Here is a 21,204-nt window from a genome sequence, read left to right on the forward strand (position 1 = left end):
CGCATGTTCAGCATTTCCATATATAGCACTAGAATGCCCAGGAAACTGAGACAATTGTTCATGAGCCAGAGAGACAATTTCACAGTCGTACAGTTAAACATTTGGAAGTGATTTGAGTCAAAAGGAATGTCCAAATCTGCCTTTTTTTGTAAAACATCGACACACATTCAATACTGGAAAAAGAAAGAAAAGGGAAATTACTGACACCACACTGGGAACATACTTCAATTCAAGGATCTATTGTGAGTAATTTTACTTTTTGAATGCAGGACATGTACTGGTATTTTAGTTTAGTGAACTCATCAATGTAATTAATTTTAGTTTTTTATAGAGCATTGTCAAGAAAAATGTAAACCAGATGTTGGTGTGACGTGAAGTTTACACCCCCCTTTAAATGAAGCACAGCCCCTCTCTGCCCTTTCTTGGATTAACTGTTGCTGAATGTTTTAGGCACACCTACTACTCAGATATACCAAACCGGCCAGCTGCTCCTGTCCTCAATCATTTCTTGCTGACAGACGCTGATCTCTGACTGTGCAATGCATTGGTTGGATTTGTTTTATAACCCGGTGTGGGTACTGTTCACGGCTGTGCTGGCGCTCGTGGTGCGGATCCAGCGCAGAGGGAGCTGGGACCCGCAGTCCTGCAGCGTGCGGCTGAAGGGGAAGACTGCCATAGTGACAGGAGCCAACACAGGTCGGTCCATTTAACGCGTTCATTCTGCAGCACCGTAACAAGGGTTTGGCATGCACTAACGCAAAGTTACCAATATTAATGTGGCAAAAAGTCAGTATTAGTCAATGGAACGTTAACCGAAAGTCCTGTTATTTATATTTTTCCCTCTTCCTAAAACCTGGTTCAAGCGTTTCTTTGAACAGCAGTTTGGACTTTGGAATAAACAGGAAATGCCATTGGGAGGAACATTCTGACTCTCATCTGACCATGAATTTGGTCGTAAACAGTCTATGGGTTTAACAAACTATAAAGCATGTGTAGTAATTTTCCGTAATACATTTGAAAAAAAACAAAGAGTGTAAAGGTCACGCTTTTTTGTGATGATTAGACTGCTAACAGAGAAGATATTGACGGATTCTATTTGACTGATAAATAACTCAAATTGGTCTTGAAACACAAACGACAACTCCAACCGCAGTAAGGTTTACTATATGCTACAACCTCATTTTCATTTAAAAAATAAATAAAAAAGTCTATAGCCTACGCGCCTTTCTCCAAGGCCAACGGGCATACAACAACCACAAATACTCAATAAAAATACTCAATAACTTCCATGTCATGCAGTGCAATGCTACCATAATCACTTCAAACATTAATGGTCTCCTAGTGGTTGTACAAAACCCTATCTGCATCATTTTGGAGATTTTCTTTTGTGGAAAATGTTCAAAACCCACCTGTTACCAGAATCACATTCTCAGTCTCATTCTGGTTTAACTACATCAACAAGTTGGAAATAATATTACTTTTTGCATCATTTCGGTGATTATTTTCTTGTTGTAAACATAATAAAACTCCACTGTAATTTAATGCTACCAAAATTGTTTCACATTTCAACGTTTTGAAAAAATATGCATTTGCTCAGTCATGGTTCAGTCCATCGTTAATAGAAAATATTCAATAACTTAAATGTTATACAGTGAAGGGTGGCCAAAATCTCTTCATACATTATTGTTGTTATTATGTTTGTTATATTACAAAAAAAGATTGGTGGAATTTTCAATAACGTTTTACAATTGTTCTTCTCATATGGTCTTCTGTTGGTTGTACTACACAAACATATGAGGAAATTGGTCCTTTTGCTCCATCACATCACAACTTTAATGTTGTTGTGTCTACAGAATACGAAGCTGCCAAGACATTTGGACCACTAGCACTGGAGGAAAGCTCCCTGTGTCCTTTAGAAATATCTGGCCTGACTGGAATCCTTTAAAATAATTGTAGCCATATAGCCGAGAGTGTTGAGAGCCATTAGCGGTGTTTTACCAGTTCTTGGATGGGACGGGAGACTGACTTTGAGTCGATTCGGACTTGGCGACCATTGACATATGTCCTAACCTGTTAGTGTAGTATAACCAGCAGAAGACCATTCACGTGTGACATGGGAAGCACTACACTGCAAAAACGTGATGTTACAAGAACATTTTATACCAGAAATGTTCACCCAAATTAGCATATTTCTTCAGAACTTCAGCAGCAGCATATTTGAGCTTGTGGCAGTAACTGACAATATTGATTCAGCTCATCAGAGAAGTTGTGGTTTCTGAACCGCTTCTGTTGGTATGTCAACACAATGCAACCATCACCTTGCCACCTTTTCTCATAAAACGTTTATGTTTTCTCTTCTGACTCACTTACCTATAACCTATCTGCCCAGGTTATGCATTGAGATCAAACAAGACAGAATAACTTCAGACGATTTTAGTTGGCAGACTCACACGTTTCCCCATGAGTTCTTCAAGTAAAAAACTTCAAGAGATAAAATTCCCCGGCAAGTTCATAATCTATCTTAGTTCTAACATCTAGCTGGCACCTGGGCTAAAAAGTAGATAAATACAGCAGTTTAGTGACAGGATGAAACTTCAACCCTGCAAACATGGCCATTTGTGACCACTTGAAGCTCGGAACTGAGTCAGTGTAAACATGAAGAATTTTCTGTTGGATGATAAAATAGAAATCATTTCTCCAGAGGATCAGATTTTAAGACCTCTATTTAAAACGAGCAATGGACAAGGGCTTAAAATGCCGGCACATACTGGTAACTTTTCATATTCCACTTATAAGACACCAAACCTGTCGGAAATCACTTGAGGATATAGACTCAAGGAACTTGACCTGGTAGACACAGGTAGTACCTGCCAACGCTGTAAACATATACAGGACAGATAACCAACCCTACCTGTTTATTTAGATTTGAGGACAGTACACAACCCCAGGCTTGCATTTATTCCACAAAACCACATGCCTTAACATGCTTAAAATAGAGCCTATAGTCTGAAAAGCTGATGTTATCACGTATTGCAAACCAAAGTTGTGCTCTCTTTGACTCCCTAGGAATTGGGAAGTTCATTGCCTTGGACTTTGCACGTCGCGGGGCCCGTGTTATTCTGGCCTGCCGAAGCCAGGCCCGGGGGTCAGCGGCGCTTCAAGAAATCAGGGAGAAAACCGGAAACTCTGATGTGCACCTGTGTCTGGTGGACGTGTCTTCTCTGGACTCGGTCAGGGAGTTTGCTGAGGGGATTCTCAAAGAGGAAGAAGCGCTCCACATCCTTGTCAACAATGCTGGAGTATCAGGTGACAACATGCTTTAATAGCAAAACTGGAATTATAAGTAAGCAACCACAACTGTTAACAAGAGTTACTGATAAATTCCATTCAGTATAAAAATGCAATACAACAGACAATATGTAATATCATGCTATCGGAATTCTACTCAATCTTAAAGGTATACCCCCTGGACATTTCAATAATCATCAAAAAAAGATGATTTGGACAAAAAGATGCTGTATATTTGGGCTAAATCAAAGATTGAAAACGTTATAATGGACTCAAATACTCATTCCACAATGGAAAAATCCAGTCACCATGTGTTACACATCTGGAAGTAAAGAAAAGACATGCCTGTTGGAGTCTCTAACCAAAATACTTTTGCAAACTGACACCCACTGCTATTTATAAGACAACTAGCCAACAAACATACTACAAACACACTCAATCTGCAATATAATGTGATGCAACAATATCAGCAACAAGTTAGTTTTGAGAAAACATTATCTCCTCATAACCTTTATGTTGGTGAACTTCCATTTTAAAGTAAAACTATGTCCACAGACTGAATAGGTCGATGTTCTATTAACAAAAACAAGTTGAGTGTATATCGCCAACGTAATGCAAGAACAAACAGCAGGGTTTTTCCTACCATTACAAGACTTGGGCAGTGTGCACTTTTGTCAAATGAGCCAGAATCCATTTTATTTATTGTTTTGGTAGTTTGTTTTTATTTGCTATCGTTTATGTGTTAAGGGTTTCAAAGCGTTTTTTCTCACATTTCAATTCCAATGTCCGAATTGAAATGTGTGACTTAAAGGTGGGGTATAGGTAAGTTTGAGAAACCGGCTCGAGATCGCTAGAATTTGAAAACACACAGCCGGAACAAATCTGCCACTTCCTTATAGAGCCCCTCCTCCAACACACACAAATGCGCACATGACCAATGAGGGCACGAGATAAGTTTGTGCACAGATGGAAAGCTGACAGGCAGGTATGGAGCTAATTTCCTGCCATAACTCCACAAACAAACTAAACAGGTTATACAAATGCCTTATGATTCACTAACAAACACAATGTGGTTTGCAAATACAAAACACCATCTACAAACTAATGAATTTAGTTTTGCAAAGAAAAAACGTATCTATCAAACAAACACATAACATTTTTCTAATAAATCATGTTTCAGAGACAAATTCAGCTTAGGTTTTACAAGTACACAACTTTTTTTTACAAGTGCACAAATTTGTTTTACAACTACAACACTTTGTTTTACAAGTACAAAACTTTTTCTTCTCACGGCGGAATATTACGTGACTTTTGGCAGTAATACGTGCTCACTCACACATGCTACATGGCAGCAGGGGGCGCTACTGAGTCCATTGGGAAGACGGGAGGTTGAGCAGAGCATGGAACAGCCCTTGCCAGTCTGATGACAGGTGTTATAGTGATAATATTATAAACAAGGTGAATTTAGCGATCACAACGAAAACAGCCAAGACACATATTGAGCCCAGAAAATAAATGTTATTAGGGGCTGTAAATATAATAAGCCTTTGTCTAAAATGGACAACATTGTAACTAAGGAGATTTAAACTATATATACAGCCAGGGGACGTTCGGGACGAATCCCGATGGGCCGGTACTGAAGTGGGCCGGTCGGATAAGTCACTGCTCACCCCCCCCTTCCCCCCCGTCGACAATTTCCTGCTTTTCATTTTTATTCCTGCTATATTCAATGAGTGATACAAATATTTTTTACCACAAGTTCTTAATAAAACTGACACTGTTGGACTTGGTACTAGTTGACTGCAACCAGAAATAAAATGAAGTACTTTACTGTGTACTGTGTGAGTAATCCTCTGTCAGAGTCCCCTCCATAGTACATAATGCATGTTTTTTGCTATCTTTGATGAATGATAAAAATAAAATGTTACCATTAGTTCTTAATGAAATTGATACGGTTTGACTTTGTATTAGTAAGCCTACTACTAACAATACATTGAAGTACTTTTACTGTGTATTTTTTGAGAAATACTCTGTCAAAGTCCCCTCCTGTGAACAAAATCAAGCCACTTCTGCTAAGTTTGATGAGGGAATTCTTTTTTGTTGCCATTAGTTCTTCGTGAGATTGATCCTGTTGGACTCAGTACTACTGAAACTACCCCCACAAGTACTATGAAGTACTTATTGTGTACTTTTCCAGTAATCCTCTGTCAATGTCCCCTCCTGAGTACAAGAATGCATGTTTTTCTTTTAATAAGCGTTAAAAAACATTTCTTCCTGAGACTGATATTGTTGGACAGAGTATTTTAAGAGGATGGTAGACATGATATCAGCAATACTTCCAGTCAGTACTCCGGCAGCAGCATTTTCACACCTTGGAAAGTCTTTAGAGTCTGGCCTGGAATGGATAGCTGGTCACAAATATCCTTCAGCAAAGTAACACACTCTGTCACATGGTTGCCCTCTTATGATGCTGCTGTCTTTTAATATATAATTATTCCTCTGGCGCTAGTTCGTTCCTCGCAGATTCTTCAGTCTCATCAGCCTCATCCTTCCATCAGTCCCAGTTAACGCCTCCAGCCCACTTCCAGTATCTGACTCCATATGATATTGTCCTGATGCTGTAAGGGTGATGCCCCATGATCACAAAATGACCCCTCTAGAGTGCCAAGGACCTCATATTATGTCTGTCATTAATGTTACATCACCCATTAAATCACCCAAAAAACTTAGAAGAAGTGGCTTGATTTTGTTCTCAGGAGGGGACTTTGACAGAGTATTTCTCAAAAAATACACAGTAAAAGTACTTCAATGTATTGTTAGTAGTAGGCTTACTAATACAAAGTCAAACCGTATCAATTTCATTAAGAACTAATGGTAACATTTTATTTTTGGGTCATTCCAGAATTGGAGGACATTTCATGTCCCCCATATAAAAAATCTAATAATCCATGCCCAAAAAGCTAAGACATGCACTTGTTGTGTTAAATATACTTGTCTTGAGACAAGATGCATATAAAGTTGTAGAAAAAGTGGTTTCAAAATATTATTTAAAATATCAAATAGCTCTCGAACACCCCCTAAAATTGCCCTTTTCTCTTGTCCCAGCTTCTTGGTGACCAACTTGCATGTCAACTATAACATTTAAAATAGGGTTTTTATTTACTTTTTTGGTATTATTCTATTGATATATGTGTCTTGTAATGGTAAAATCAATTTGTTAAATCATAAACACATTTTAAATAACAGTAATTTTGCACAGAAGGTGTGTCCCTCAACATGCGCGCAACCCTGTTACCGAAACCTTTTTAGCTTGGCAGAGGAAGTGAAAAAACTGTTTGTCGCATGACACAGTGGAAAGGACATCAGCAAGCCATGTGCTACTACCATGGGTAGACCAAAACTAAGTCCTCTCTTTTATTTGTAATATATTTCCAATCTTGTCACTCTTGAAGGAGTGTGGCACTCATACAAACGCAACCCTGTTACTCAAATTATGAGACAAAAACAAATTAATTTCAAATGTATCTTTCTTTTGTTAAATATATATAAATATAAATATAATATAAAGTGTGTCCATTCCTTGACAATAGCATTACATTGTGCAGCTAGCATTAATTCCTGAGGTAAAAGCTCAAATTAGCATTGATTTTCAACCCTGTTACTTGCAACCCTGTTACTATAATTAGAGTAACAGGGTTAATTCTTCATTGGAAAATATACATTTGATGCCTTAGCTGGGCAAATCACTTTTTTTTATGGTTTATTATCTGTTTTTCCTAAATACATAACAAAAAATAATCAAATGCAAGGTTCATTTTTCAAAAATGTTGGTGTCTAAATTGTCCTCCAATTCTGGAATGACCCTTTTATCATTCATCAAAGATAGCAAAAAACATGCATTATGTACTATGGAGGGGACTCTGACAGAGGATTACTCACAAAGTACACAGTAAAGTACTTCCTTTTATTTCTGGTAGCAGTCAACTAGTACCGAGTCCAACAGTATCAGTTTTATTCAGAACGTATGGTAAAAAATATTTGTATCACTCATTGAATATAGCAGGAAAGAAAATGAAGAGCAGCTGATTGACCGAGTGCAGAATCGCTGTATAGTTTAAATCTCCTTAGTTACAATGTTGTCTATTTTAGACAAAGGCTTATTATATTTACAGCCCTAAGAACATTCATTTTCTGGGCTCAATATGTGTCTTGGCTGTTTTCGTTGTGATCGCTAAATTCAGATGCTGGATCGCTAGAAACACCGCTGTCATGATCAGGCTGGCAAGGGCTGTTCCATGCTCTGCTCAACCTCCCGCCTTCCCAATGGACTCAGTAGTGCCCCCTGCTGCCGTGGAGCATGTGTGAGTGAGCATGTGTGAGTGTGTATGAGCACAACCACGGCGGAATATTACTGCCAAAAGTCACGTGACTTTTGGCAGTAATATTCCGCCGTGAGAAGAAAAAGTTTTGTAGTTGTAAAAACAAGTTTTGTACTTGTAAAAATAAGTGTTGTAGTTGTAAAAAAAATGTATGTACTTGTAAAACCTATGCTGAATTTGTCTATGAAACATGATTTATTAGAATAATGGTATGTGTTTATTTGATAGATACGTTTTTTCTTTGCAAAACTAAATGCATTAGTTTGTAGATGGTGTTTTGTATTTGCAAACCACATTGTGTTTGTTAGTGAATCATGAGGCATTTGTAAAACCTGTTTAGTTTGTTTGTGGAGTTATGGCAGGAAATTAGCTCCATAGGCAGATAGGCCATCCAATCAGGCCATCCAATCATTTTAGCCGGGCCGGCTAAAATGATTGGTCGTGCTTTTTACAGTACTACGGCTTCCACAGATGACATTTTTTATGGATTCTTTGTCAAAGCACTTAAGATATTCATTGCTATCGGGATGTTAAGAGCATTCCATGGAATATAACAAAAAGTGTATCTCGAGCCGGTTTCTCAAACTTACCTACCCCACCTTTAAGTTGTTAAGTTAATTCTTCTTTGGCAGGGTGGGCTTGCATAATATGCTGTTATGTTATCAGGATGTCAGTGTCATAATGGTCTTATAATGACAATAATGAAGTATATCTTTTTTATTTCTGGCACAATATTTCACGCAACAAAAAAGTAACTGTGTATTTATGTGTACATTTAAATCTTACCTAATTTCAACCATCAGGCTTACCTAGGCAGATAACCAAAGACGGGTTAGATGCTTCTTTTGCCACAAACCACCTGGGACCGTTCCTCCTCACCAACCTGCTCCTGGGTAAGACTATGCAGTCTCACTTTATTACAGAAGCTTTATTGTGGATATTAACTGACTTTCACGGGTCATTCTTATGTAAATATTTAAAATAAACAACATCTTTCTCTCTGCTTCTTTTCCCTTTCCTGACTCACTCCAGACCTGATGAAGCGTTCTGCTCCGGCACGCATTGTCACCCTCTCCTCGGTCAACCACAAGAAGGGCAAAGTGGACTTCTCTCACTTTCGCGGCGAGAACCTCAACTATTTCATGGATATTGTCTACAACCACACAAAGCTGCACAATATCATCTGTACCAACGAGCTAGCACGCAGGCTAGAAGGGACAGGTAGGATAAAATTAAGATGTTTTTAGGATTATCAATCATCAGTAGTTAGTCATCCTAAATGAAGCAGATGAAGGCTCACAGGCATTCTTTTAGCAAAACAGCTGAAACTAATTTTCTAAGTCATCTGAGAAGATCAGAAAAAAAGATTTGTAGAGGAAACCCGGTCACTGTTTCTGTTTTTCATCTCACGGTGTGTGTGTGTGTGTGTGTGTGTGTGTGTGTGTGTGTGTGTGTGTGTGTGTGTGTGTGTGTGTGTGTGTGTGTGTGTGTGTGTGTGTGTGTGTGTGTGTGTGTGTGTGTGTGTGTGTGTGTGTGTGTGTGTGTGTGTGTGTGTGTGTGTGTGTGGTGTGTGTGTGTGTGTGTGTGTGTGTGGTGTGTGTGTGTGTGTGTGTGTGTGTGTGGTGTGTGTGTGTGTGTGTGTGTGTGTGTGTGTGTGTGTGTGTGTGTGTGTGTGTGTGTGTGTGTGTGTGGTGTGTGTGTGTGTGTGTGTGTGTGTGTGTGTGTGTGGTGTGTGTGTGTGTGTGTGTGTGTGTGTGTGTGTGTGTGTGTGTGTGTGTGTGTGTGTGTGTGTGTGTGCAGGTGTCACCGCAAACTCCGTCCACCCTGGTATTGTCACAACTGAAGTGTTGAGACACTATCCCTGGGGTGTTCGTTTTCTTTTCAACCTCATTGGACTTTTCTTTTTCAAGGTCAGTACTGTGTTGCATTATACGTTGCAGAGTCAATGTCCACATTCATGTCTCCACTGTCTTCATGTCTTGCAACCATCAAGGTAGAATGTGATTGGTTAATGTTCAGGAGCATCCTTTTGTTATATGAAGCCACTCCACTAGTTGGCTGGCTTTAGAGGTAAAATACTTTGTATTAAGTCAACCATCACGCTGATCGTCTGCTTGCTCAGAGAGGCAATAGGTTTATTTACAAGACAACTTGTGTTATATTCCTTTAACTGGAGGCTAGAAATACAACTGAACCTTTCAGTATTAAACACTTAATATATTTGGGAACTCCTTGACATAAAATAACAAACCATCATCCATATAAAGTAGGGCATCTGGATATAGAATAAAAGCCACTATTAGGCTCAAACTCTAATTAGAAGTCAGGATGTTTGGATTTGACATTTTGGAATAATTGGCTAAGACACTGTGTCTACTCTGGAGTATAAGATATGTTATTAATGATTAGCTCTGACAGCCAGGACTGAAGGTCAATGTGCAAAGATGACTAGCTGACCACATCAAAGTAATACTACATGCTTGAACTGTATGAACTGAATGTATTCATCATGCTTCCAGGGAAACTTTTGTTTTCATTACAGGCTTTGTTCCAGACCTCCAGCAAGTCAGTGAGTCAGCCCTTAAAACAACAATTTGGAATCATTACAATCTAGATTTATATGTTGAAATTAAGTTGCTGCGATCTCGGAACATAGCGTCTTTACTTAAAAGTTCAAGAAACTCACTGCCACCTGAAATCAAACAGAAATGGGTTTAAATAAGTCAACAATGTATATTAGCCTGTTAAGCCCCAAAGACCCCGTCGGCGGGTCCTTTTTTTTTTCACAATTTATTAAAATATATATATATATATATATATATATATATATATATATATATATATATATATATATTTTTTTCTTTGGATGGAATGAATACCTATGGTGATAATTCAATGTAATACACAATTTTTATAGTCTGGTACCTGAAAAACCCTTTTAGAAGTTAAGTTGTGGTCATTTGTTTTGGGCATGTCATTTTCGAGCCTGAAACCTGAAAAACAGGCTCGGGGCTTAACAGGTTAGGAAACGTGTATGTTTCTGTGGGTGAAACTGGAGGAGAAGGCATTTAAATTAATCACTCGGGAAAACAGTGAACTGTGAAAACATCAAGGAAGGTGCAATTACAGATGAACTGAGAAATTGTTCTGTAAACTTGAATGGAGGTTTGTGATGCGCCGGTGAAGATGGCTGCATCGTCTTTGGGCTCCAACTTTGCCCCTTTTCGTATTTTGTGCGTATTTATTTTACTCTTGCCGTTTTACTTTTAACATGGTTCGCAACATGCAAGACGACCGCACCTACTCTGCCACACAATATAGCAGAGAGGAACTTCTTCACATTCGAAACTTCATGGACAATAATAATCCTCCGACAGATAATGGAGATTTGCCATGGCTACCTGTTGCTGTCCTTCCTGAGAGACGCAGGAGGAAGACCAAGCGACGATGCCGGGCCGGGCTGCTGGTCAGACTGAGGAAACGAGAGAACCGACCCCCTCTTCCGAGTATTCTTTTGGCTAATGTTCAATCCATTGAAAATAAGCTAGATGAACTCAGAAGCCGGATTGCTTTTCAACGGGACATTAAGTCCACATTTACACGAGAACGAAACGGCTTGTATCTGCATAGTTTCTCTTGCGTATAGCCCTATTATTTACACGAGGCCGTAACAAACGGACCCCACAAACAATAACGGGTCCCAAGGTGGATAGATTTGCAAACGAAATGCTCTGGGGGGTCAAACGAGTCCGTGTAATCGCCTCTATACGAATATTTCCTGAAAAAATAACGATAGCCCCACCTCTGCTGCTCACTGCTGTAGCATGGCCAGTAGCTACTGTCAGTAGCTACTGTCAGTAGCTACTGCTAGTGCTACTGCTACTGACCATGCTACAGATGTTAGTACAACATCTACAGCTCGACCATGCTACAGATGTTAGTGCAAAATCTACAGCTCCTCTACCACAACCATCAGCAACAAGTGGACATGGAGAATTACATGAACTATTACATGTTGCTAAATCCACCGCAGGGCATAAACAGAAGGGTAGCCATGGCAACATTGCTGCGGGGCTGCTCCGGGGTCTTCTTCGCTGCTTTTGGTGTATTTTGTGGCGGAAGTTACAGCGCCACTTACAGTCCCAGCATATGTACTACAGCATGTCCAGCGCTTTCAAGCGGTCTCGTGTGGAAGTACAGCGCCACTTACAGTCCCGGCATATGTACTACAGCGTTTCCAGCAGTCTCGTTTGAACAGACACGTTAAATGAAACGAATGCATGTGAACGGAAGACTTTTTTGAAAGCGCATACTGTGCATAAACGCAAACGTTCCCGTGTAAAAGCAGCCTAAGAACTGTAACGTGTTAATTCTCACTGAGACTTGGCTCAACCCCGCTATCCCGGACTCCGCCATTGTTCCTGTCGGATTCACTATTTTTCGTCAGGACCGGACTGCTAACTCGGGGAAATGTAAGGGAGGCGGTGTGTGTGTAATGACTAATAACAACTGGTGCACAGATGTGAAGATTATTTCTTCAGACTGTTCCACCTCATGATCACATGCCGGGCCTTTCATCTGCCGAGGGAATTCACATCTGTTCTGATAACAGCAGTGTATATCCTGCCGCAGTCGCTCGCCGACAACAACACGGCACTCGATCAGCTGTTTGGGATTATTGATAAGACCGAGACTTCACGGCCAGATGCGGCGTTCGTTGTGGCCGGAGATTTCAACACCGCCAACATGAAGAAGGTCTTGCCAAAATATTACCAACACATCAGCTGCCCGACGCGCGGGGGAAACATACTGGACCATGTTTATTCCCCTTTTCGAGATGGATATAAGGCTCTGCCTCGCCCTCCCTTCGGCAAATCAGACCACATCTCACTGCTGCTGCTGCCTGCTTACAAGCAGAAACTTAAAAGGCACAGACCGGTAATAAGGACAGTACAGCGATGGAGCGAGGAGTCAGATTCAGCACTGCAGGATTGCTTTGCATCTACGGATTGGAGTGTGTTTGAGGACAATAACATCAACACACACACGGACACTGTCATCTGCTACATTGGGAAATGCATCGATGACGTGGTACCGAAGGTTTCTGTACGAACATTCCCAAATCAAAAGCCCTGGATAAACTGCGAGGTGCGCGGCAAGCTGAAAGCGCGCACTATCGCGCACAGAGCTGGAGATTTGGAGGAGTAAAGGAAGTGCTTTGAGCGGTTAGTCAAATCATTCATCACCTCCTCCCTCCCTGACTCTCTGGACCCCCTGCAGTTTGCCTACAGAGCAAACAGGTCCACAAACGACGCCATAGCCCTCACCATCCACACTGCCCTCTCACACCTGGACCCGAAGAACAGGAACACATATGTGAGAATGCTGTTCATTGACTACAGTTCAGCATTCAATACCATTGTGCCCTCCAAGCTGGCCATCAAGCTCAGAGAGCTCGGGCTCAACAGCGCCCTCTGTGACTGGATCCTGAACTTCTTGACGGGCAGACCCCAGGCAGTGCGGGTGGGAAATATCACATCCTCCACCCTGATTCTCAACACCGGTGCCCCTCAAGGCTGCGTGCTCAGCCCTCTCCTCTACTCCCTGTTCACTCACGACTGTGTGGCCACACACAGCTCCAACACCATCGTGAAGTTTGCTGATGACACGACCGTCATCGGCCAGATCACAGACGACGACGAGACGGCGTACAGAGAGGAGGTCGAAAACCTGACATCTTGGTGCCAGGATAACAACCTCCATCTCAACATCAGCAAAACAAAGGAGCTGATTGTGGATTACAGGAAGCAGCAGGGAGAGGGACACGCCCCCATCGCCATCAATGGGACTACGGTGGAGAGAGTCAGCAGCTTCAGGTTCCTTGGGGTCCACATCACTGAGGACCTGACATGGACTCTTCACACCACCACCATCACCAAGAAAGCTCGACAGCGGCTCTTCTTCCTCCGCAGGCTGAGGAGGTTCAAAATGGATTCTAGGATACTCTGCAACTTCTACAGGTGCACGATAGAGAGTATCCTGACTGACTTTTTGTATTACTCTTACTATCTGTATTATTATTATGTTGCATTGTTGGAGAAGCCTGTGACATAAGATTTTCAACAACATAATTACTCTGTAGCTATGTCAGTTTGACAATAAAGAACCTTGAACCTTGAACCTTGGAAGAGAACATGATGTGTTACAGCTTATTTTTGTCTTGTTGACAAATGTCTAACCGACTGCAGTGTTTTCTCAGAATTGCCATCACCTGGAATGCACCGATAACAGCATTATGTAGCAGAAAAAAATTAATGTTGGAAGAAGTAATCAGATCCTTTACTTAAGAAAAAGTACAAATGCTGTGCAAAAGTATTGGCATCAAAATATACAATATGCATAATGGATCTTTTCAAAGTATAATGTTAATTTGTTTATTATCTGATCCTGTTTTTGATACATGTAAGAGCATTTTAGTATTGTAGTTTGTGAATGTTGGACTGTTGAATTTAGATACTTGAAATACTGTGTAGATGTACAGTACTGCATATACCATATCAGCAAATCATGTGTTCTTAAATATACAAAGTAACTAGTAACTGTTAGAGTTAAAATAAATGTGGAGTATAATATTTGCCTCTGAAATGTAGCAGAATAGAAGTATAAAGTAGCATTACATGGAAATCCTCAAGTAAAGTACAGAAATGTCGAAAAAGACCTTGAGTACTTTACTTGAGTAAATATACTTAGTTACTTTCTACCACTGGTCAAAAGTAACCATACATTTGTCCGTCTTTGCGGTCAGTCTGTTTCTGTTTTTTAACCATTCCAAACTCTTCTCCTTCTCATGTTCATCTGTGTGTATCTAAGCTTAACATCTGGTTATACTATACACACATCAGTGATGAGATAACTTCTTGGCTGCATATCTGAACCGGCGCAAATAATATCTGTCCTTTTTGTTGACTGTGCTCTCACATTGTTTCCTTCACCACTCTTGTGTTCCTCTCAGACTCCAGAGGAGGGTGCAGTCAGCTCGATCTACTGTGCGTTGGCAGAGGAAATGGAGGGGATAACTGGGAAGTATTGTGACTGCGACTGCCACTTGGTCCTCCCCGCCCCTTTAGCTCGAGACGCTGCCCTCGCGGTCAAGGACTTTGAGATCTGTGAGAGGCTGACATCAAAGCTCTGAGACAACTATCAGGCAAACGGAGGCTTGATAACAGAAACGGGGTCAAATTCCACCCTCACTTACTGCACCTCTTGAGTGAACATTTGTGAAATGATGTGTCTTTAAAATCATCAGGAGATGTTTCTGAATACAATTTGATTGAAGTAATTTTAAACTCAATTAAAAAAATTGCTTTTTGCTTTTTTGTGAACACTATACCAAATATGTAATGTCGTTTGTTAACCAGTGAAATAAAAAGGGGTTTCGTGAGACATGCTGACATCACGCGGCCAACTCATACTTCCATTCTTCTTCAGAAAATGACAACAGAAGTTCAATACAGTATGTGAACATTCACTTCCCTTTTATTGGATGATTCATTAAAGCATAATAAAACATTTGAGCATTCAGTGCTTTTTGAAGAGTTTGTACAGCGTTCATCCCCTGGTGTCTTCACCCTGGCTATTTGGCTGTGGAGACAGAGATAAAGAAAGAACAGCATAAGGTTTTTAATCCAATCACTATCACTTGTAAGTGTGTATTATAAATATGTTTGAATAATAAAAGAAGATACAAGGCCATGTTGTACTGTAGGTTTGCTTTTTTTTTTAATAGACTCTATACTGTCCATCTTCTTAAACACTTTACCTTTCTGATGTTCCTCCACTATATCATGGATGATCTCTTCGAGGACCGGAGCAACCTGAGCTAGCTGTTCGGGTGAAAGACGGATGGCAATCTCCACAGTTTTATCCTGGACAAACAGAAGAAGAAGTGTTAATGGCCTGTATTCAACAACATTTCTGTGGTGAAAACAATATTGTGGGTCAGAGGTGTGTGTGTGTTTATGAGTGTGTGTTTGTGTGTGTGTGTGTGTGTGCTCACAGGATTGTCATGTTCCACCTCAGGAAGCTGTTGGACTGTAACCTCTTCAAACTGACCATCCTCTGATCGAGGCTCCATGTCCTTTCTACCTTCTCTCTCCTGCAGCATACAAACACACATTTACACAACAATACAAACCTTCTGTCATACAGTTAGGAAAAACAAACGTGAAAGAAAATGGAAAACTACAATGAGACAGTTTGGACTTCTAATGAAATCTCCATTCATTCTGTCTTTGTCCAGTATAAAGAGCCCCAATGCTTACGGAAATCCCTCTAACAATACTACATGTTTTTGTTTCCTCAGCCTATAGTTTGTCACCTTCATACTGATTCTGCACTGCAAGAACATCTGCTTGACCTATTTCTCTAACTTAAAGTGGACCTATCATGCTATATTTGAATAATATATTGTAGGGCCATACCTATATAAAACATGTCTGTGAAGTTTTTTTTTCAAAATACCAAACAGATCATGCATTTTAGCCATGCCTCATTTCGCTCTATTTGCTCTTTTCCAGCCCTGTTTTTGCAAGGGCTGATTCTGTGGCAAATGAGCTGCAGCTGACCACGCCCCCCTGCAAAGGAGGGGGGTGAGGCGAGCGTCATGTTACCATGCTGTTACCATGCCACGGCAACCTCTCATTCCCCTAATAGGAGAGTTGCCCATATAGGCGGAGCTCCTTGTTTCTGACGTCAGAGATATTTCAAATCTGTATCAGTCTGTATCAGATCCGTTGCAGCCCCGTTTTTAGAGATTTGGGTATGGAGGAAAAGAGAGAGGGTTGTGTTTTCTGACACTTGGTGAGTTCCCTGACACACCGGGGACACATATTCATGTATAAAAGACGTACAAAAGTGCATTTTGCATGATAGGTCCCCTTTAATCATTCATACTTTGCAAAATGAAAGTACCCAACTAGACATCTCAAACAAAATATTAATCCGGATTTGATATTCCATCTTTCCAGTTGGATAACACTGACTCACAGTTGAAAAAAGTGGAGATGTGTTTTCATTAGCAAGTATAAATTGCTATTTATTTATACATGTTATTCTATTCATTGATTCATTGTTTGGCAATTAAATGTCTTAAACGAAACAGAGATGTGTTGTTGTCCAATTAAAACCCAAATATCGGGGCGAATCTCATAACTGAGAAACTGATATCAAGTAAATCCACAGGACAAAAAAATTGAAGAAAAAGGTCTTATGAGAGTTTAGTGGGAGTATGAGTGCGGTGACATCACAACTGTGACTCAGGCTCTCCGTCCAATCAGACACGAGCTGCTTACCTTCATCAGCATCATCTCCTTGGGACTGAAGAAGGTGATGTGTCCCTCCGTCCTCTCAGCCAGCAGCACCACTAGGCACGCCAGCACCAAACAACCTGTCACTGCTCCACGCATGCTCATTCTGCTCTGTTCTGGACACACACACACACACACACACACACACACACACACACACACACACACACACACACACACACACACACACACACACACACACACACACACACACACACACACACACACACACACACACACACAAACACACATTCAAATACAAATACATTACATAGGCACACATGCAGAACAATGTTTCCACACCAACATGGGGTGACACTGAGGCCAAGTCACTCACAGAATTTTCTTTTAGCAGTTGGAAAGAGTCAAAATAGGTCAAACAAAATCAAAATTAGACAGTGAGTGTGCCAGATAACTAAGTTTAGAGTAACAAGGACACAAGGGATCCCATGTCATTATGCAAGGATTGACAAATAGTTGATAGAGAAAGAGATAGGCGGGGGGAGTAGGGGGGGGAGAGAGGCGTGGAAGTAACAAACAACAGGCAAGATAAGAGAATGAGTGGACCAGCCATACTTACAACAGCAAGACAGCTCTGTACACAATGTAAGACAGGACGTCGCAGAGAAGAAAGACAGGAGCAACAGACAGCGGGGGAAAGAGACTGGAGGGAGAGTGAGAGGAGAAGACATATGTTACTCACGTGCTGTGTCAGCTTTGGTCAGTTGTTTAAGGAAGTCTGCGTTAGGATGAGCAGGGCTGAACTGTTCTGAGCGTCTGCTTGTCCCGGGCAGCCTTTATACCGAGCCCTCTCCTGATCTCTGAGCTTTTACTGACCTCCCTCACATCCGCTCCTCAACAGGCTCCTTCAGAACTCTCCTCCATGCTCCTGGAAACACACATATTACTCAGGAATCTGGCTTTTGTATTAGCTATTAGGGTAGTAAGCCTGCCATGCTGTTACTGAGTTGACCTTTAACACGAATGACAATAGGAGACATTGATGAGAAAAAGGAAAAGGAAGATTAATCTTAAAGAAGATAAACCACAGAAGAACAACTTGGTTAAAAGTGAATGTGTGCATTTTACACGAGTTTAAGAATAAAAGTATTAGCACCAAATTATACTATGAAAACTAAAATGGCTCATTGTGCTGTATGGACTGATTCAGGGAATTTCTCAATTATACTTTTTAATATTATTTCCTATGCGTTACACAGATGGATATCCACAAAAATAGTACATCAATAAAAAATGAAAAATACATATATTAAAATAGTCAAATCAATATTATCTAAAAGCACAAAAAAGCAGGAATACACAAAAAGTGTTAAGGCTAAATGAAAGTTAAATCTTTATTCATCATTCTAATGTCAATGTAGGAGATAGTAAAGGTAGGACTTATTTTAATTAACTTATATAAAGTGTATCTGCTGTGTCAAAACTAAATGGAGTTATCAAATATATGTAGTGGAGTGGAAATTAAAATGTTTGTCTCTGAATTGGAGTGGAAAAAAGTGGAAAACTCAAATAAGTACAGAACTTTGGTAAAAGTACTAAAAGAAACTTGTCGCATATTGACTGGGGTTTTGTGTGAGCTACAGGACACATGTGTTCCTCACATACTGAAAAGGGCTGATATGATAGTGAAGTGTTACACAGAAATGTCTTCTTATCATGCATGACAGCAAACAAACACATTTTCCGGAATTTAACCTTCATATGAAGAAGATAAAACTAACTCATTCATAACACATTTTAAAACCGACTGCTTAATCTGTGCCTTTCAGTCACCAAGTTAAATATGGAAACAAATTATAGCGAGTAAGATGCTTGAATTTGATTGCACTTAGGTGAAAGTATACCGTCTTATTTTTCATTAAAAATGATAAATGTGGGAGTTTTTTATGTAAGATTTTGAATGATCAATTGGTGATAAATGATTGGTAGATTCATTTAATAGTAGACAGAAAATGAATCTTAAACTGTTTTGAAACTGGAGTGATACTTTTTTTTTTAAATGGTAAAACACATAACACATCAGGAAAAATAGAAGAAATTCACCTTTTTTATATTGTAAGCTGCCTTTTGGATGTGACCGGTCATTTACTAAATGCTTACTTAAGACTGCGTGTGACTTGTTTTTAAGTACTAGAACAATTGTCAACCTTTACTGATCACACATCTAAGTGTATTTATTTTGGCCATTTGAACTTATAGTTAGTCATCCTAAATGAAGCAGATGAAGGCTCACAGGCATTCTTTTAGCAAAACAGCTGAAACTAATTTTCTAAGTCATCTGAGAAGATCAGGAAAAAAAATCTGTAGAGGAAACCCAGTCACTGTTTCTGTTTTTCATCTCTCGGTATCTGTGTGTGTGTGTGTGTGTGTGTGTGTGTGTGTGTGTGTGTGTGTGTGTATGTGTGTGTGTGTGTGTGTGTGTGTGTCATAAATGTTCTGCTCTTAGCTAATATACAACACAATGTGACATGTATGACGTGCCGTTGATGTACAAACAGACCCACATGCATCCGTTCCTCGGTAACATCATGACCCTAAAGAACTCTAACAATGCTTTTCCTACAAATAACACTTATCGCAGGCTGTGTTTATTATTATTTCACCCTGCAGGAGTGGACTATTAAAAGTATAGCCACCACTGTATCTTGTTTAGTGGGTTACATTTTTTCATCACCTAAGAAAAGTCTCTTTAAAGGTTTTTCTTATGTACACGTATAGTTGATTTGCCTTTAGCCATATAAAGTGTTCAGAGTTTTATTTCAAACCCAGTTGGAGTAGCCAAAATCAGTGCACATGTCTTAAATACTGCTCACTGAACTGACTGAGTACTACCGTTGGATGTTTCCGTTAAATGATAAATCTGTCAATATTCTATACATTCTTAATAAATCCAAAAACGACAAATTCCCAACAAAGACAAATAAAGTGGTTAATTAATGCATTTGTCAATGATTTGAAACTGGAGGAGAAGGCAATGACAAAATATGTGTCTGCAACTGTTGTTATCATTTATTTAACTTTTAAGTATGCTTAAAAAAATGCAACAATCAAAGAGGAACTGGTTTCAGCTTCAATATTGTAGATATTTAAGCAAAAGTCAAAATTATGAATATTTAAGTAAATATTTTATTTGTATGTTTTTTGAGTATACTTGTCAGACCAAACAAGATATTTCACCACGAACCTGAATACTAGACTTTCATGTGTCCTACAAATGTAAAAAAAGAGAACAAAATCATCAAACTTCACTAGATAACAAATTACTTCAGTAATTCTTTATCATTACTAAGTCCCAGAGAAACATCCTGCTGCCAAAAATACACACATACGCACTTGTGCTCATTTATTTGTGGCAGAAAATAGTCCCCAACAAATGCACTGTTACTACGGTATGAGTTTTATTCACTAACACCTTGACATCTGCCTCACTCTCCTGCCGCACCTGTTAGAATCTGGCTAGAGACAATCAGCCATGAGTGAAAACACCTGTGTAGGTGTGCGGTCCAAAACGTATATAAATGGGCTACAGTGCCACAGACAGAGGAGAAAGGAAGGCCCAATCCCAAACCACTCCCTCGACCCTACCCCTCCGTGACGGAGTGAACTCCGTCTGTAGCCACACTCGCAGCTCAACGAGGCTCCCTCCTGTCAGATGGAGGGAGTAAACACAGCGGCAAGCTTTGGGACAAACTCCCCTCTCTCCGGCAGAAACAGGAAATGCCGTAACTGTATGTAACAACGGTTTCAAATCAGCATCTCTTAGACAAAAAAATGTAAATTAATAACTCAAATAAAACTCCAAACATCTTTCATTGTGTTACTTATTTGTAAAGCTCTTTTAGTTTTAAACCTGATGTTTATAAGCTTCTTAGTTTTTGCAACAGTCTGTAAATATACACAACTTTATAATAAAATGCACACATTTACCTTTTTCTAGACTAAACACAGGTATGATCCTAAGTTAAAAAAATATGAGGTTATCATGAGGTTGTTAACATCGCAATTTATCAGTGGATGTTTGCTGGAACTACTTTTAAACAGCGTGTTTCCTGACGGACACACACAGCGTTGAGACCGGTCAGGTAGGGCAGCACATAGGCCCAATCCCAAACCACGCCCTACACCCTACCCCTACACACTACCCCTCCGTT

The 21,204-nt window shown here is 40.0% G+C and overlaps 2 protein-coding genes across 5 annotated transcripts; one reads left to right on the forward strand and one right to left on the reverse strand.

Annotated features, from left to right (window-relative positions):
* Positions 1-452: 452 nt before the first annotated feature.
* zgc:64106 (uncharacterized protein LOC393348 homolog) lies at positions 453-15,419 on the forward strand. Its single transcript, XM_034121906.1, has 6 exons — positions 453-696; positions 3,067-3,306; positions 8,471-8,560; positions 8,700-8,888; positions 9,468-9,577; positions 14,680-15,419. Exons 1-6 carry the CDS (start codon positions 540-542, stop codon positions 14,857-14,859), a joined length of 966 nt encoding a protein of 321 aa, XP_033977797.1. The 5' UTR covers positions 453-539; the 3' UTR covers positions 14,860-15,419.
* Positions 15,172-17,902, reverse strand: mlnl (motilin-like). 4 transcript variants are annotated; one of them, XM_034121907.1, is made up of 5 exons: positions 17,736-17,902; positions 17,018-17,148; positions 15,724-15,822; positions 15,487-15,592; positions 15,172-15,308 (listed from the first exon to the last, which is right to left on the reverse strand). In XM_034121907.1, the coding sequence occupies exons 2-5, from the start codon at positions 17,135-17,137 to the stop codon at positions 15,301-15,303; spliced, it is 333 nt and encodes a 110-aa protein (XP_033977798.1). In that variant the 5' UTR covers positions 17,138-17,148; positions 17,736-17,902; the 3' UTR covers positions 15,172-15,300. The 4 variants fall into 4 exon arrangements, with proteins under 4 accessions (XP_033977798.1, XP_033977799.1, XP_033977800.1 ...); XM_034121908.1 differs by having other exon boundaries at positions 17,018-17,143; positions 17,736-17,850; XM_034121909.1 differs by lacking the exon at positions 17,736-17,902 and adding an exon at positions 17,613-17,713.
* Between the last annotated feature and the right edge of the window lie 3,302 nt (positions 17,903-21,204).

Source organism: Trematomus bernacchii, unplaced genomic scaffold (genome assembly GCF_902827165.1).
Source record: "Trematomus bernacchii unplaced genomic scaffold, fTreBer1.1, whole genome shotgun sequence".
In the NCBI taxonomy this organism is placed as follows: Eukaryota; Metazoa; Chordata; class Actinopteri; order Perciformes; family Nototheniidae; genus Trematomus; species Trematomus bernacchii.